Source organism: Oryzias latipes, chromosome 4 (genome assembly GCF_053564925.1).
Source record: "Oryzias latipes strain Hd-rR chromosome 4, Olatipes_Hd-rR_3.1".
NCBI classification, from domain to species: domain Eukaryota; kingdom Metazoa; phylum Chordata; class Actinopteri; order Beloniformes; family Adrianichthyidae; genus Oryzias; species Oryzias latipes.
In genome coordinates, this window is record NC_136240.1 from 4,930,571 (window position 1) to 4,947,329 (window position 16,759).

At 41.5% G+C, this 16,759-nt stretch overlaps 1 protein-coding gene across 1 annotated transcript; it reads left to right on the forward strand.

Annotated features, from left to right (window-relative positions):
- On the forward strand, positions 1–15,214 carry LOC101170168 (protein-glutamine gamma-glutamyltransferase K). The gene is made up of 14 exons (XM_004067605.4): positions 1–313; positions 7,877–8,157; positions 8,231–8,422; positions 10,997–11,248; positions 11,613–11,731; positions 11,809–11,916; positions 12,608–12,785; positions 12,867–13,005; positions 13,091–13,283; positions 13,373–13,526; positions 13,604–13,888; positions 13,974–14,134; positions 14,222–14,358; positions 14,460–15,214. The coding sequence occupies exons 2-14, from the start codon at positions 7,878–7,880 to the stop codon at positions 14,599–14,601; spliced, it is 2,340 nt and encodes a 779-aa protein (XP_004067653.1). The 5' UTR covers positions 1–313; position 7,877; the 3' UTR covers positions 14,602–15,214.
- Positions 15,215–16,759: the final 1,545 nt, after the last annotated feature.

Below are 16,759 nucleotides of genomic sequence, written 5' to 3' on the forward strand. Positions count from 1 at the left end.
AGACCAGAAAGAGACATTGGAAGTGAAGTTTCCACAGACAGAGCTAGAGACCCACGTCTCTGAGGAGTGAGAGGTATCACGTTTTTTGGAGGAGTTGGAGGCACTCTGTGCCGTGAGCAGAGTCCAACCCTTTTCCCTCCTCCGGTTCAGTTTTATTTTGCTGTGATTGAGGGTTGATTGTGCATTTAGTGGGTGTGTCCTGACAACTATTTAAAAGGAATGCCAAACGTGAAGCATGAGACACAAGAGCCCAGAGAGCAGAAGATCTCCTCCCCAATTCCACATCGCCACAGAACTGCTTCCTCTGAACTGAGTGAGTTTAAACTGTTTTCTGTGTTTCCACACCTCAAGCTCTGAACACTTTGGAACCTAAAGGCTTTGTACACACAGACACTTCCAGAATGTGGAATTGTTGCCTGTCTCATAGTTCTGTCTTCCAACAATAACTCTTTTTATTTTAAGTAGGAATATCTTCTAAACTGTCTCTCCTTTACATAAAGACTTTGTTGTTCTGTTTGTTTCTTAAACAGAAACTCTGATTTACTATTTCTACTTTATGGCTTTAGGGCTCATCTGATGTTGTGTTGAATCATATTATCAAAGCAGGAGTTCTACACGTCGTTGCTTAAGTCATATTTCTGTACTTTTACAGATGTAGATGTGAAATAGATGCCCTCTCTGACTCAAATACAAATGTATGATTGATTTATTATTGCTTTATATTTGTTCCACTATATCAATGAAAGTCTTGCGGTTGCCAAAGAGAAAGTGTCCGTCGTTTCTCCTTTAACTATTTTATTTAAGACATATTTTTGCACATTGTTTTATAAGTTTGCACTTTCAAATATTACTTGTAACGCTTTCTGTTTTAGTCTTTCTTTGAGTTTTTACTTCAAAATTACTTATTATTTCTACTGCTGCTCTCACTGGGTCTCTTTCCTCTGCACATCAGTCGTGGTGTGGTGTTTTTTTCATGAGTAGAATTATGACAGAAATTAGTCAACTTTTTGCTTCCGTCTATAGTAGTATTAGTACCTTTATTTATCCAGGCAGAGATGTTTAAGAACAAGTTCTTACATACTTAGCTTGGTTCTCTTTGTGGTTGATGTTAGAAGCCTCCAGGCAAAGAGGTCAAGATTCAGTGAGAGATCCTCATCACCCCCCCCCAGGAGAAAAAGGTTTCAAGAGGAGAGAGAGAGAGACAAATATATCTGGATGTGGGTACAACTGCTTTTTTAAAATCCAGATAAAATACTTTGAAATTTGTGGAATGCAGATTAGTCTGATGGAAACCGGTTCCTCTTGTGTGACGGCTTTGAGTCACAAAAGTTCACGCCCCCCCCCCAGACTGCACTTACACAAGACAGTAGTGCTATTGCAGTCATTTTGACAAAAGTGGGTCATTTCTTTCACCCATGTGATCACATGACCTCCCGATGAAGGCGCACACGTCCAGTTAAAGCTAGCAGATTTTCTTTTTATGCACTGAAAACCCTTTGAGTCCTGCATCACTGTTCATGTTTCCAAAAGGCTCAATTGCAAACTGCAGTTTTTGAAGGTCAGGCTTTCTACATTTTACCAAAATTCTCAAGCATCTATCGACAAGCTGAAGATCCTCAGCATCTTGTTGACGTCCAATCTGACCCTCATTCCTTTATACATTTTATCTGCTTAGCCTTTTCTACTGTTTCAGAGCTCGTTTTCTTGACAGAAGCACTGATTTAAAGGTAAATTAGCAAATAAAAGTTGTGTTTTAATGCCCGTCTAAGGACGCTCATGTGCAGGAACAGTTTTTTTGTTATATCTTTTATGATATTCAGGTTGTTTCAACCCAAACAGGGTTTGTTAGTTTCCTTAGTAAAAAATATCATGCAATCTTCTCTTTATGTATCTGATCGCTTTACATATTTGTGTGTCCCTTTAGAGCAAATGTAAGAATTTGTATTGATGAAGGCACACAGGGTCACTGTGAGGCTTAAGTCACTTTCTAATGCAGAGTGATCTTGAGAGGTTTTGGCTTCATCCATTGAGAACGGTTCAGCATGATAACCGACTTGCTGCAGAGACCTGGTCCCTGTAAAGTCGACCCTGCAGACGCTTTGAACTGCAAAGGTCTGCAGTCAGCAGCTAACAGATTGGAGTCCTCACAGGAAACACAAAGACTATAAATGTCATTTTCCCAAAGAGCTGCACAATTTGTGTTTCTGTGTTACTCTAGGAAAGCCTCACAAAATGGACAGATCTAGACAGTGAACGTTTCAAGGCTGATGGTTCCTTGATGATTCCACTACAGTAAATGAAAGAAGCCTTTGTTGTTCGAAGGACACAACAAAGAGGTTTTGCTCTTTTAAATGGATGAGCAATTTTTGTCCGGATTAAAAAGACATCGCTTTTGTTCTTTTTCCTGCACAACTATGTCAAAGTCCAAACGGATGACTGCTCACCCGGTTCCTGCAGAGGTCTGATGGGTCATAGGTCATCAGAGTTCTTTCCAAATCACATGCAAAAGCAGTCACTATCAGACCCAGGCGGAGTTTGTGCTTGCTGGTAAACTGGGAAAAAAAAATGGCATTTGTTAAACAGTCACACAAGCCCGACGTTCTACCGTCTGGAAGCTTTTAAATGAACCTTTCCTGTTGTGGTTTGAACGTAGGATCAGAAATCGAGTCCCAACGGCAGGTCTGTGTTCAGCGTCGCTTCCCTTCCTGATGACGTTCTAGGAATCCTCACCGCCACAGGCGTCGCCGTCTTGACACTTTGTCATGGAAAGCTCTGGCACATCTTTGAACTGCAGAAACAAAAAAATCTGTTTTTTCACATCGCTGCACGTTCCCCGAGAGGCTGTTTGTTTACAGCCTGTCCAGAGCTTTGACAGGGGCGGATTACCTGTCAAACTCTGTCTGTTTTTGTGTGTAAAGAGGCCGCCGGCACGGCACTGTTGTTTGCATGATTAGCAGCTGCTGGTCAGAAGAATCTCATCTCAAACTGGACGCCTGTCAGTCAGCCCTCTTCGCCTCACGACTCTCAGACTTCTCCTCATTTTCTTATGCATGTGGGGGAAAAGGCTTCAAGAGTCAGAATGAACAAAACAGAAAGGTTTCATAGAAATTGGCACATCTTTGAACTGAATTTCCGGAAAAATTTGAAGTGAAAGATGTAAAGATAATAATAATAATAATAATAATAATAATAATAATAATAATAATAATAATAATAATAATAATAATAATAATAATCATCATCATCATCATCATCATCATACATTTTGTTTATAAGGCGCCTTTCTGATCACTCAAGGTCGCCGTAGAACATATATACAGAATAAAAATACAATAAATAGTTTAAACATCAACAATTTCAATGCATACACATTAAAATAGAATGTATATTAAAACAGGAAATAGTGACTGTTACAGTGAAGAGGCCTTTTGGAAGAGATGAGTTTTTACTTTTGATTTGAAATGTGGGAGTGTGTCAGTGCTGTGGAGGTCAGGGGGGGAATGAGTTCCAATGCCGGGGAGCAGAGAGACTGGATGCCCGGCTCCCCATGGTGACAAGACGGGCGCAAGGGACAGAAAACTGGATAGAGGAGGAGGAGCGGAGAGAGCGAGCCGGTGTGGCGATATGAAGGAGGTCAGAGAGATATGGAGGTGCAGGGCTGTGAAAGGCTTTGAAGGCGTAGAGCAAGATTTTGTATGGGATGGGATGGGATGGGGAGCCAGTGAAGCTGTTGAAGGACAGGTGTGATGTGGTTGATGGAGGGAGTGCGTGTGATGACACGAGGAGCTGAATTCTGAACCAGTTGGAGTTTATGGAGGGTATTTTGTGGGAGACCAAACAGAAGAGATGTAGCCAAGTGAGAGGAGGCTGAGCTTTCCTGCTCGCTAATGTTTGTTTGTCTGTAGTGAGGCGGCTCCTTGGGCTGAACGGAATCTAGTTGTGTGTTTTGTTTAGTTAAGCTGTGCCTCTATCAGCAGGACAGCACAATCCTGAGCAGGGAGGAGGCGTTTTCTCTGAAGCATCTGCCCGCAGGTTTGATGCTCTCACTTACTGACATGCAAATATGCAGTGAGGTCATTGTGAGTCCTGCCTCATCCGCTGCTGAACACGCCGCTGAGGAGGAATGTTAAGTATGTTTCAGCTCGATTCTGCAGAGGAGCATGTCGGACAACCACTCACACTCCAGAGTATCAGGAAATAGAAAAACGAAATGACAAGGTGAGAGGAGGAGACCGGAAACAGGATGACAAAAACCTCAGGAACTGAGGCTTTAAGTTGTGACAAACACAGAAAAATAAAGGACCTAAACATGAATTACAGCATGACCTTATCATCCACTATTAATCTAAAATATCAGTTCTTACTGTTCTTTCTCAACTTTTGTCCAGCCACTCAGGAGCGTTCAGCCACTGCTGACTTTTCTCTTTTTAATTTTATGGTATGAACACCACAAAGACTTAGCGTTGCAGCACAGTTCAGCATCTGTAAATCAGCTCCAGATGTGCTGCTGCGTCTCTGTGCTGTGTGCATACTGTGGTCCATGGAGGTTCATCTCATTTTCGGTGCTTGTAACCCTTGTGCTATCCTATGACCCCACCCTTACATAGACGTGTTCTCCCCACCATGACAAAGGTGGATAAAGGTGGAAAGATTTCATGTAATCCATGGACACCAGTGAAGATCACAAATCATTGAAGAAAAAAGGTTCAGAGCACTGTGTAGTGGGTCTAGATGACCCAACTCCCAACGTTAAAGGGCCTAGGATAGCACAAGGGTAAAGAAAACAACTTGTCCAAATGGCGAATTCTGAAGCTGCCGTTCCTATTCTCAGTCAGCTTGGAGGTTTCTGCCTGAAGATTCAAAATCTGTTTGTTTGAACAAACACGGCCAGAACTGTTTTATTCATCAAAGTGAAAAATACTTTTCTTCTGAACAGTTTTCATATTTCACAGATGAAAGATAAACTTTTCTACCAGGTAGGCTTTGCTACTGACCTTCTCCTTGCGTCACTCTGACGATAACATTTCACTTTTACACCATGAAAACTTGATCAAACTGCATTTGATATTACAGGAAAACTGCTTACTTACAAGCTTTTATTGAACTTTGCTTCAATAAATAATAAAGAGATGAATATTTTATTTATTGCTAGGAATCTGGTGTGAGGAATACCTTTCAGTCCTGATGCATGAAAATTGACATATAAGTCAATCAGAAAGTTTGAGTGATGGTAAAAATTGAGCCAATACGTTTCACTGAGATCTTAAATGAAGGTTTCTCTGCCAAATCACAATTAACTTTACAGAAAAAGCCTTGATGCCAGGAATGAAGCGAAAGTCCCACTGTGGAAACAAGTGGCAGGTATATTTGAGCATCTATGTCCATGTGAGAGTGACAAACATGGACTGGCCTGACTGATTAGATTTGGCAACGGTTTGCAATTAGTCAACTTTAGCTTGCTGCAGTCTGAGTGGAGCTGTTCCGCCGTGAGGCCCGCCGTGGCCGGGAAAGGTCTGGGAGTCGAAGGTGAGCAGCTGGCAGCCAGGGAACAGTGGAGATGGAGACAGGAGCCAATTTGCAAATTCATAGATATGTGCATAATAAATGCAGCCAAGGTGGTGATGGTGGTGGTGGTGGGGGGGGGGTCATTTTTAAACGCCTGAAAGAGACACAAAGAAGACTTCTGGATGGTATAAGTGTAATAAGTGTAACGAAAACAGTCCAATATTTCCACAGTTTGGAAGCTTTAGAGAAAAGCGTTTAGCTTCAAACACTTTGTAAATCACTTCTTTCATTAGTTGTGATAATTGTGAAAATAGGATGCAAAATGTTTATTGATTGTATATCCTGTTGAAAAATATTTGTCTCCAGTGTTGCTCAAAGTTGTTCCTGTATAAGACTGCAGGAGGAGAGTTTTGGAATTGTGAGCATTTGCCCAGATGAGGACCTTTTGTAAAGAATATATGAAACTATACCCACGCTTTAGATTGGGGCTGCAAAACACTTAATAAACTGTTAACAAGGATACTGGTATTATGTGTATTATGAACTTACAAGGTAATTGCAGAATACAGCAAATGCTAAGAAATGTTTTAAAAAGGATTATGAAATGCTAATAGAGTCATTTGTAAGGCATCAACAAATGCTAAATAATGTCTTAATAAACAGCTTAATACCACAACACTAGTGCTTGTCTTATATGTAGTTTATTAAGGAATCTTGTAATGCCTTTATAAGCAGCTTATTTAAACCTGTAAGACATTTACAAATGATCATTAATGTCTTCATAAGCAGCCTGAGCTGCTCTTAATGTCTTCTGAGTAATTTACAAAGGAATCTTATTCCTAAACCTTCTCTGAATCAGTTAGGGGAGGGTTTCCTGTTATCAAACAGCTGTAGTTGATAAACTGAAGATAACAATTGTGCAATCATCCCATAATTCCATGCTTTCACCACAATTTAACCTCTAAACGGTGAGGGAGGAGAAAAGAGGGTATGGTTGAAGCTTTCCATCTACTTTCACTATTTCCTTTCAGCAGGTTGAGTTGCCACTGAGTTTGAATTGCTGAGGACAGAGCAATAACCACAGCAACCATCTTCATAATGAGCTGAAGGCTTTAAGGTTTGAATAAATGAAATGACCTGAAGTATTCAGGAGAAAAGAATGGACAAAACGGTGCAGAAGAATAGAAAAGGAAAGGGAAGATGAATAAAATAGAACAACAATTTCATTTGCTCAACAAATGAATCACATTTAGAGTTTGGGGGATTGACTCTTGAGATACCTTGTAGTGCAATGACCAAACATGTGACTTAAAAAATGCATTTTTTAAAGTAGCTCTCTAATGAAAATCCCGTTTTTTGAGGTTTTGACATGTACTTGTGCCATTTTTCCAATGAAAGAGAACAAATGTGATAAAAAGTCATTTCATTTTTGCATTTCTGAGTATTTCTCCTTTTAAATCGCTGTCAATCAAAGTGTCACAAACACGCTCGATTTAAATTAATGAGCTTTTGTGATGTCACAACAGCACATACGCACAACACAAGCTCCATTATTTGCCCCCTCCAGTGCCATTTTATTAAACAGCAGGTTCTGGTTCACACATTGTTCAAAAAGGGTCGATTTGGAACCAGAAACATGTCACTTTTCATCGTTTCTTTATCGCTAAAGAGAAACTTTGGAGAATCGAGACTGTCAGTCGGTTCGTTTGTGCACCCCCCCTCTGTCAAGCTCTTCACTCATGCCAGATGGAGCTTGCAGAAAGGGGGGGATCGAGGGCGGAGCTACTCAGCTCAGCACCAATGGCCACGCCCATGTAAAGGAGATTTTGGAACCAGAGGCTTCAGGAAAACACGAAATATGGCTTCAAGACATTTAGGTTGTGGGATTTTGGTTATAAGCTTCCTAATCATAATTGAAAAACTGGGATGGTTTTTATAAAAGAAAAATAATTGTCATGGGGGAATTTAAATCCACACTCATCAAGAAAAAAAAATCCAAACTATAATTTAGCACAGATATATTTACCACATTTGAAAAGACTGAAGAAACCTTTACAGTCCCGGGAAGGACTCTGGCTGGAATTTGTCGATTGGACTTGAAATGTTTTGTGTGGGAGTCATCTGCAATGAGGCCATCTGTTCATATCCAGAGTCGGTTCTGTTCAGAAGGTCTAAAGATGGGGCTGAACTCACAGGAGGAAAACTACTTTCCCAACCCCTGTGATGTCATTGGTTGACAGTTTGATCAAACGCCATTTTTGGCATCGGCTGTGTTCACAACACCCCAAAGGACAAAATGCTCAGAGGCATGTGGGGGCTTTTATGTTGAAGACTGCTTCCTTAACTAATGAGAAACCTTTTTTCCCCTCAGAATGCCTGCAGTGACAAGATCAACCAGAAACAGGTTTGCAACGGGCAGGTTTCCGTCTGTCACTCTTGGATTTGGAGAGGATGAAGTGGAAGACAAGGAAGAAGAACCGAAAGAAGAAAATGCGGGAGCAGGAAAAGGGTGTCAGGCCTGGTGGCGCAGGGTGTGCCCATGCTGCTGTCCACAAGTAAAGGATGACGACGTCACAGAGACTGTGACCACAGACCCCGACGGGGGGGACAAGGACGACGAAAAGCCCGAAACCGGTGGTGGTGAACTTGAAGGTGATTAGAACTCATAGACGGGGAAAAAGCCTGTCACATTTTTTTAACCCTCCATCTTTGCTTTCTGTCACAGAGCTCCTTCTAAAGGTGCAATCAATAGACCTGATGAAAAGCAGATCGGGACAGAACCGCACAGAACATCACACGGACCTCTACCAAAGCGACAACTTCATTATCCGCAGAGGCCAGACCTTCCAAATGTGGATAACATTGTCGAGACCTTTTGATCCTCGCACCGACACGCTTCACCTACACCTAAAAACAGGTGAGGGAAGGAAAAACTAGCATGTAGATTCACCTCCCAGTCCACAAATGCAAGACGTCCGACCTCAACAGGGGCTGCCTCCAGGGAAAAGCAACTAACAGCATTTCTGACATGCAAAAGTCGGTCACAGACACGCACACACACACACACATACACACCCTCCACAGTGCAGGACTTCTCGCTGCTTTCTCTGAAGGTCAGCGCCTCATTTTGACTGCAGACACTCATCTACTTATAACAACAGAAAAATCCCCTTTTTCCTCAGAATTTCACCGAAAACAGAGCAATAACTGATAATGAATGAATTAGAGCAACTTCCTTTGTTGATGCTTCCCCCACATTCATTCAGTGTGTGTCTAATTAAGCATTCCGGCACACAGGCTCTTTTTATAAATGATATTTAAGCAAACACATGACCGCTGAAGAGACATATTTGACTAAAATCCTCTTTATTTTTCAGGTCAATCTGAATTTACATTGATTCTTCAAGAAATGTGAACAAACAAATGAAATGGTTTTAGTAAACTAGTACCGTCGGTCTCTCTCAGTAAACTCTGACTGGCTTAATTCAGCAAGTGCAGGAAAGCTCTTTTAAAAATGTGGCGATTGCTCCTGTAACTTCCCTACTTCAACGCTCTTTCAAGGAGTTTTTGGGTCCAATGCAAGCTGAACGTCAGCGGATGTGCCAGCAGCCGTCTGATCCTTCTACCTGTTTACCCGTCTCTGCCTGTCTATGGACTCACTGCATTGAGGGCTGCAAGCAGTGAGAACACACACCAAAATAGCTCCTTCAATTACAGCTGTGTGTGATAACCAGTGACGCTTCAGGAAAATAATTATAGTCTCTCTGTCTTTTGTGTCCTGAAAGGCTGTGAATCTATCCATAGAAGACAAATAGCACCCTGTGTTCAGTGTTTTATAATGAGGAAACGTGTTCTCTTGACTTTAAAATGGGGACAAAGTGATGACATTTTTTTCAAATTTAATTTTTAGGATGAGTTTTTAATTTATTTTTTATTTGTCCCTCTTAAGTAAATGTTCTTGCAGGTTCAGCTAAAAGATGCCAACATCAATCATCAGTAGAATCCAGCAATTTCCATTTTTTACACCTTTAAATGTCACACACTCACCATCCCATCATAAAACTATCTTTTTCAGTCATTACTCCTGTTCCTCGACTGGGTTCAGAAGCTCCACTTTGACACACATCCACCCTGCATGAAAGCTAATCACAGGCCATCTTGGAACAACAACAATTTGGGTGTTTCTTTCTGAAATCCAGGTGAAAGACAGAGACGGCTGAATGTTTTAACTCTGCGGGGTTGTTTTTTTCCCTCAGCTTTTAAAGCTCTGATGCCTGGCTAAGAGCTCTGTTAGACCGTCATCGTAATTTAAGATCTGACACGTTGAAAGTGGGAGGCAGACTCAAATGCACACTTTCAGTGTCAAAGAGAAAAGGCTCTGAGCAAAATGTTTAATCCAGCCTTCCAGCTGCTCTTCCAAAACCTCAGGAACATACATTGACCATAGATCAGAAGGTGTGATCTGATGATAGGAGAGACTGTCGTATGCAAAGTTGGCATTTGGGTTTTCTGGATGAAAGCTCTCTGAGTGTCCAGGAATAGTTGCTTATTTGCTCAGAGGTTTTTATCCCATCTGGAGGCTTGATCAATCCCTTGATCATTCACCACTTTTTCATCCTTTTTTCAACGTCAAAATGTTGTGTAAATCAGAGATGTTACACAACAAATCCAACACAACAATTAGCCCACAAAGGCTGGTTCCCTCATTTTGGCTCCTTTTTAGAAGAACACAGGAATATTCATGCATTCAGGAGTCACGGTCATTTACTTAGGCTCCCGTTATCGTAGAGCTTGCTGTCTATTTTAATGAATTTGCCATCACCAAGCTGGTTTTCATTCCTCAGGGTAGAGGTGCACGTCTGCAGCTTTGCTGCAGCCACCCTTACTGCCCGTGCTCTGTTTCTTGTTCAATCTAATCCAGTAGCTGCTGAGCTTGTTGTCGGAGTGCATGTTTCATTTATTACTTTTCTTGCAGGTTTCCACTCCATATGCCAACTCCGAGCAATGACTTGTCTTTCTTTGAGAGAAGCAGATTGGTGAAAACACTTAAAGGTGACAGTGAAGCATAGCAGAAAAGGTTTTTTAATGTTCCACAAAAAAAAGAGAGAAAAAAAGGCAGCTCCTCTGTGGAAAACCGCAGGTCATTCTGTATATTTTTCAGCACTGGAACTTTAAATTAGCATTGGTAAGAAAATGCTTTTAGAAAGAAAGGGAAGTAAGTTTGACTGAACGATGGAATGAAGTCTTCATTAAAGTGCTTAAACTGCACAATGAATGGGTTTGCAAGTGTGTCTTGTTCTAGTTTGTACCTGTTCATCCACTCTTTTTGAATTGTTTCTGTTTATTTAAACATGCTGAGAATCTAGGTGTGTAGGGTGTAACTGGTTTGTCTCTGTTTGAGCATGTCACAGGGAGCAGTCGCTCATCGCTCTTGCGTGGGGAATTGTTTGTTTTCTGACATGTCTGACATGTGGCTCTTCTGCTCTCTCAGGGCCAGTGCCGTTGGTGGCAAAGGGAACCCATGTAATTGTCCCCCTGGTGGAGGACATGGAGGACAACCGCTGGGAAGCCGTCGTGGTGGAAAAGGATGACAAAAGAATGAAGCTGTCCGTGAATTCACCAGCCACTGCCATCATTGGCAGATACCAGCTCACCGTGGAAACGACTTCTGCAAATGGTCAGGCTGTTTCCACGCATGACCCCGCTAATGACATCTACATGCTCTTCAACCCCTGGAGTGAAGGTAAAGTGAGACAACATCCTCCTCCATGTGGAAGTTTACATGTCTTCCAATCATTAAGAATATTTAGAGTTATTCTTTGTAGAAAATGAACACTGGTAAAAAAGATGAAATGACAGTGACCATGGTAAAGATCCCATTGTGCCACTGTCCTGTCTGGTAGAATAACGTGAGTCTTTAATTCTTAAGCTTTTCATCTCATCAAAGATACAAAAATACGATTGAACATTTGACCTTGGCGTTCATCTATTTCAGCCAAGTGCAAAAGTATTGTCAAACAAACTCTAAACATTAGTTTTTCTTTTACCCAACATCCAAAACAAAGCTTCAGAGAAGTTTAAAGCTCTTCCTGTTTGGTCTCTGTCAGACGACTCCGTCTTCCTGGATGCTGAAAAGGAGAGGCAGGAGTACGTCCTCAATGATGTCGGACGCATATATTATGGCACTGAAGAGCAAATTGGAGCGAGGACATGGAACTATGGACAGGTAGGAGGGCCTGTGTTTGGTGAGCAGCAGCAGAAGGCGCCACCCCCTGTCACCCACTGCCTTCTTCTTCCCTTCAGTTTGACAGTGGCATTCTGACCACTTGCCTCTACATCCTGGAGAAGAGCAAAACCTTGAACTCTGGTTGGGGAGACCCGGTGAATGTGGTTCGAATCGTCTCTGCCATGGTGAGGATCCAGCTGGATTTTTGACTTCATCTCCACATTTTGGCCCTGTTTTGAGACATCTAGATGTTCTTTAGTTTGAAGGAACTCTGCTCTCCCGAGCCTCTTGTCAGAGGACGTCCCGATCCTGATCAGGGCTTCTTCCAGCACAAATCAGTATTTCTCTCTGCAGCACAGTCTGACAGCCTCCAAATGTTTGTTCAGAACATTTTGCGCGTTTGCTTCTTTTTCTTTTGCTTCTTCTTTTTCTGTGCTTTTAATTATATTTGCAGTTTGTGAATGTTCTGTAACATTGAAGTGTGTTGATCATTTCCCAGTCATAATCCTGACCCTTTTGATAGATTAAGCCCATGAACACACATAATGTTCCAGTTTATCATTCCCTCTTTCATATTGAACAGAAAAAAAGAATGAAAGCAAAAGTTTTACACATTGATTAATGTTACATTTAAAGCAGTCTCTTCCTAAATAGTTGATCTCCCACCAACCAACCACAGCGTAGTGCAAAAAACCCACAAACCTTTATTGGTGATATCCTTTTATCTGCTCATAGGTGTGTCTGGACAGAGAAACAGGATGAAGTGGGACTGAAAGTCTGTGCCTCAAAATCTTTTTTTTCCCTACAGGGATGAGAACTTTGTCAGAAATCAGTTATTTAAAGTAAAAAAAGAGGCATTCTGTCTTTATTTTCCAGGTAAATTCACCTGATGACTTGGGGGTCTTGGCGGGAAACTGGTCAGGCAACTATTCAGGAGGAACTTCTCCAACTGTTTGGAGTGGAAGTGTAGAAATACTGAAGCAATACTATGCAAACAAAGGCTCACCTGTCAATTACGGCCAGTGTTGGGTGTTTGCAGGCGTCACAACAACAGGTTGACAGATTATTTGTTGCATTTTGGTTCTTCTCTTGTGCCCTACAGCCATGTTCATCACAGACTTTTGTTTTCCCTCAGTTATGCGGTGTTTGGGCATTCCCACTCGAACTGTGACCAATTTCAGCTCTGCTCATGACACCGACGTTTCCTTGACAACAGATGTGTACCTGGATGAGAAACTGGAACCCTTGGAAAATATGAATGCTGATTCTATCTGGTATGTGTTGTCTTTTTGGGACATGGCTTTTCTCCTCAGGAGGACTCACGATTTTCCATTAATCATTTTTAATGTTCACCTAAAGGAACTTCCATGTGTGGAACGACTGCTGGATGGCTCGTCCCGACCTGCCTCCAGGAAATGGCGGCTGGCAGGCTGTTGATTCCACCCCTCAGGAGACCAGCAATGGCATTTATCGCTGTGGTCCTGCTTCTCTCACTGCTATCCGTAACGGTCAAGTCTACCTCAAATATGACTGCCCCTTTGTGTTTGCAGAGGTTTCTACTCCTTCTTTTACTTGGTTCAGTTTAGTGATGGAGAACAAGAAAATGTAGTTTTATTCTTGCTTCCTGTGATAACCCTGCAGGTGAACAGTGATAAGATCTACTGGCAAAGGAATTCAGATGGGACCTACAGTAAAATCTTCAGTGAGAAGAATGTGGTTGGCCGCAGCATCAGCACCAAGGCTGTAGGCTCGGATGAGCGCAGTGATATCACACACATGTACAAACATCCTGAAGGTATTTGAAAAGAACGGAGTCTCTCAGAGGAATCCAACTTTTTCACTCCTTGAACTAGCATCTCTGTTCATGGTCAGGCTCTGAGGAGGAGCGCATCGCCGTGGAAACAGCCTGTCGCTATGGCTCCAAGGCAGATACGTATGCATCTCCCACTGCAGAGGACGTCTCTATAAAAGTGGCCATGGAGGGAGAAGGTCCCAAAATGGGGAGCGATGCAGAACTTCTCATCAAGTTAAACAACAGCAGCTCTGAGACGCGTACTGTGACCTTACATAGCCAGCTGGCAGTCATGTACTACACTGGAGTCAACAAAGCTACTGTCCAAAAGGACAAGGTAGAAGTGGAACTGCCACCCAACGAAGGTAAGAGTGACAACTTACAACAGCCCAGCTCACCTTAGCTTTGCTATCAATTCACTTCTTTTTTTCCAAATGCTGTGACCTGCAGAGACGACCTTGGAATGGTCCATGATTTACAATGCATACAAAGACCAGCTGGTAGATCAGGCAGCCCTGATGTTGACACTGTCAGGCAGGGTCAAAGAAACCCAGCAGGTGTTGGCCACTCAGTTTAGTTTCCGCCTCAGAACCCCAGACCTCATCATAAAGGTACGAAATGTCACACATCTGCAACATTACTGTGCTTTGATCTGTTTCTGGCCTGACCTTGGTCTTCCGTCTGTTCTGCTGCCACAGCCGATCGGGAAAGCTGTGGTTGGAAAGAAGATGGCAGTGGAGATTTCATTTACAAACCCGCTACCACAGGTGCTGAAAGCTGTGGTATTCAATGTGGAAGGCATTGGTCTTCTACCTGCACGAAAAATTCTTCATGGGTGAGTCTGAAAAAACTCCAACTGTCTGCTCTAACTACTATATTTAGTTTAACTAACGTTTTTCTTCCCAATTGTAACTGATTTCCTCTGTCCTTCCACAGAGATATTGCCAGCCAAGCCTCCATTACTCTCACGGAGCACTTCACCCCTACCCTTGCTGGAACAAGGAAATTGGTGGCTTCTATGGACTGCAGGCAGCTCACACAGGTTCATGGTGTTAGCAACATCACTGTGGAGGCCTGAAGCTGCAACACTCAGTCATTCACAGAAAGACACACTTTAATACCGCAAACTGTGGGAAACCTAAAATATTTAAAATGCTCTTTCAATGGATAAGATGTTGTAATACTCAGCTAACTTTGCACTAAAACCAGAAAATACTGAACTGTAGAGAAAACAAGTGATTCTGTTTTGTACAAGTAAGTGTTATCCTGCATCCTTTCCTCCAATTTTTTTGGAGATGACAAAGTAAAGACGAAGTAAAGCTGTTTCTGTGGGCAAACTATTGCTGTTTTTGCCTTAACGAAATGTGCAAATGAAGGCACAACTCAACTAAATACTAGAACTCCTATTTATTTAAAAATATCTATTTTGTTTCGTAATATCCACGTTGGTTTTGCCAATATTATTTTTTCTATATTAACTCAATGCTGCATAAATATTGTGGGATTAAAGCTTGTGGATCTGAAATTGCTGTTGCAGTAAGTGAATGGTGGTTGAACCTGGACTTCATCCAACGGTTTCTTACAAAAATGAGAAATGCTGTGAAGTTTCTTCTGTTTTCTGCAAATGTTCATTCTCAAACTTTTCATGAAATTTCTTTTCAGGAAATTAAAGTCATTCACAACTTTAGAAACTATTTTTGATCAATTACACATCTCTGTTTATAAAATGCTGCGACACACAGCCACCACATACATTTTGCACATTTTTCTTTCGTGATACATGCGTGATATACGTAGCTCATAAATGTTTCTTGCATTTGTCATTCGTCGATGTGCACAGATGTCCTTCGAGGGTTTTGGCCGACTGGTCTTTATGTGGATTCGTTTTGAGCTGTTCAAAATCTTTGGTTGGATGAGAATTACGCAGTTTATGCGTAATCTTACACAATTCTGTGCGATTTTTGCAAGATGCATGCGCTAATTTGCGGCTTTCCATGATCATTCCACGTATGTCTAACGGACTTGTCACACTTGTACCACCGATGAATAACTTTTATATCACATATACAGTGCACATATCACGTTAACAATATATCAAATTAAAAATTATATTGGTATGTCAATTATTATTGACACACAAATCAATGAATTGCAAATAACAGCATAATAATCACACAAGGTTCATGTTCTAAGTTGGTTTACGTGTTCTTTGTGTGGTTTATTTGTACTTCTTCCGTGGTTTTAACGTGGCTTATTCTCTCCTCATTCCCATCCTTTGTTGCATAGTTAACAAAACGGGCCGTCAGCTGCTGCAACATTTATACAAAACTATAATTTAACTTGCCGTGTAGTATTTGTTTCTTAGTAGTATCCGTAGCTTACCGTCACCAAGTATGAATGAGGAGTGAATGAATAATGGACACATTGTAAGCGCTTTGAGTGTCTTGAAAAGCGCAGATAAATCCAATCCATTATTATTATTATTATAGTATCAGTAACGTCTGGGATTGTGTGTAATGTAACAAATGACTGAGGGCAATCTGTTACGTAGCTTTAAAAAAAAAAGTATTTTCCTTTTTAGCCCTTAAATTAAATAAATAATTCAAATAAGGTGTCCTGGTTGCAGTTTTCTGAAGGAAAGCATAGTTCACTAAAAAATGCAGGATGCCAGTGACAGTTTTTTGCTGTTTGGCTCCATAGCAGCCAGGATTTGCAGCCATGCCTTAACTGTGCGTGGGAGGAAAGTAAAAAAATAAAAGGCTGGAGGTATACTATACTTATTTTGATATGTCCATCACTTGTCAGGAGCAGCCAAATGCATATAGTAACAAACACCCACATATGGACTAAAATGTATCTTACCTCATTCTTCACATGAAGACATACGTTGAATGAGACAAAGACACCAATGCAAAGCTTATATAAATTATCTGTTCAATAAAAAATAAGTTATAGGTATCGGAACGTTTTTGGCGGAAGTGTAATGTCCACATGTAAGAAAGTTCTTATTTCCCACACAAAACCATGTTCTTGAACCTCGCACACCTCATTTGCAGTCTGGGCTTTCTTCTCTTCCACATTTACATATCTGTCAGGCACATTTGCTTAATGCCTACTTTTTGTCCAATTCATTTGACCTCAGACTAAAAGGTCCCTCTGCACAGCTCTTTGTTTGACTGTGGCTGAGTTAGAAATCAACACAAGCAGCAGACACCATGAGAGGAGGAGCATGAAAG

Excerpts from the sequence above, each read along its gene's own strand:
- LOC101170168 (XM_004067605.4), top strand. The coding sequence starts at position 7,878 with ATGCCTGCAGTGACAAGATCAACCAGAAACAGGTTTGCAACGGGCAGG. Across the intron at positions 13,006-13,090 it reads ATGAATGCTGATTCTATCTG|GAACTTCCATGTGTGGAACG; the intron begins GTATGTGTTGTC and ends GTTCACCTAAAG. Across the intron at positions 13,527-13,603 it reads CATGTACAAACATCCTGAAG|GCTCTGAGGAGGAGCGCATC; the intron begins GTATTTGAAAAG and ends GTTCATGGTCAG.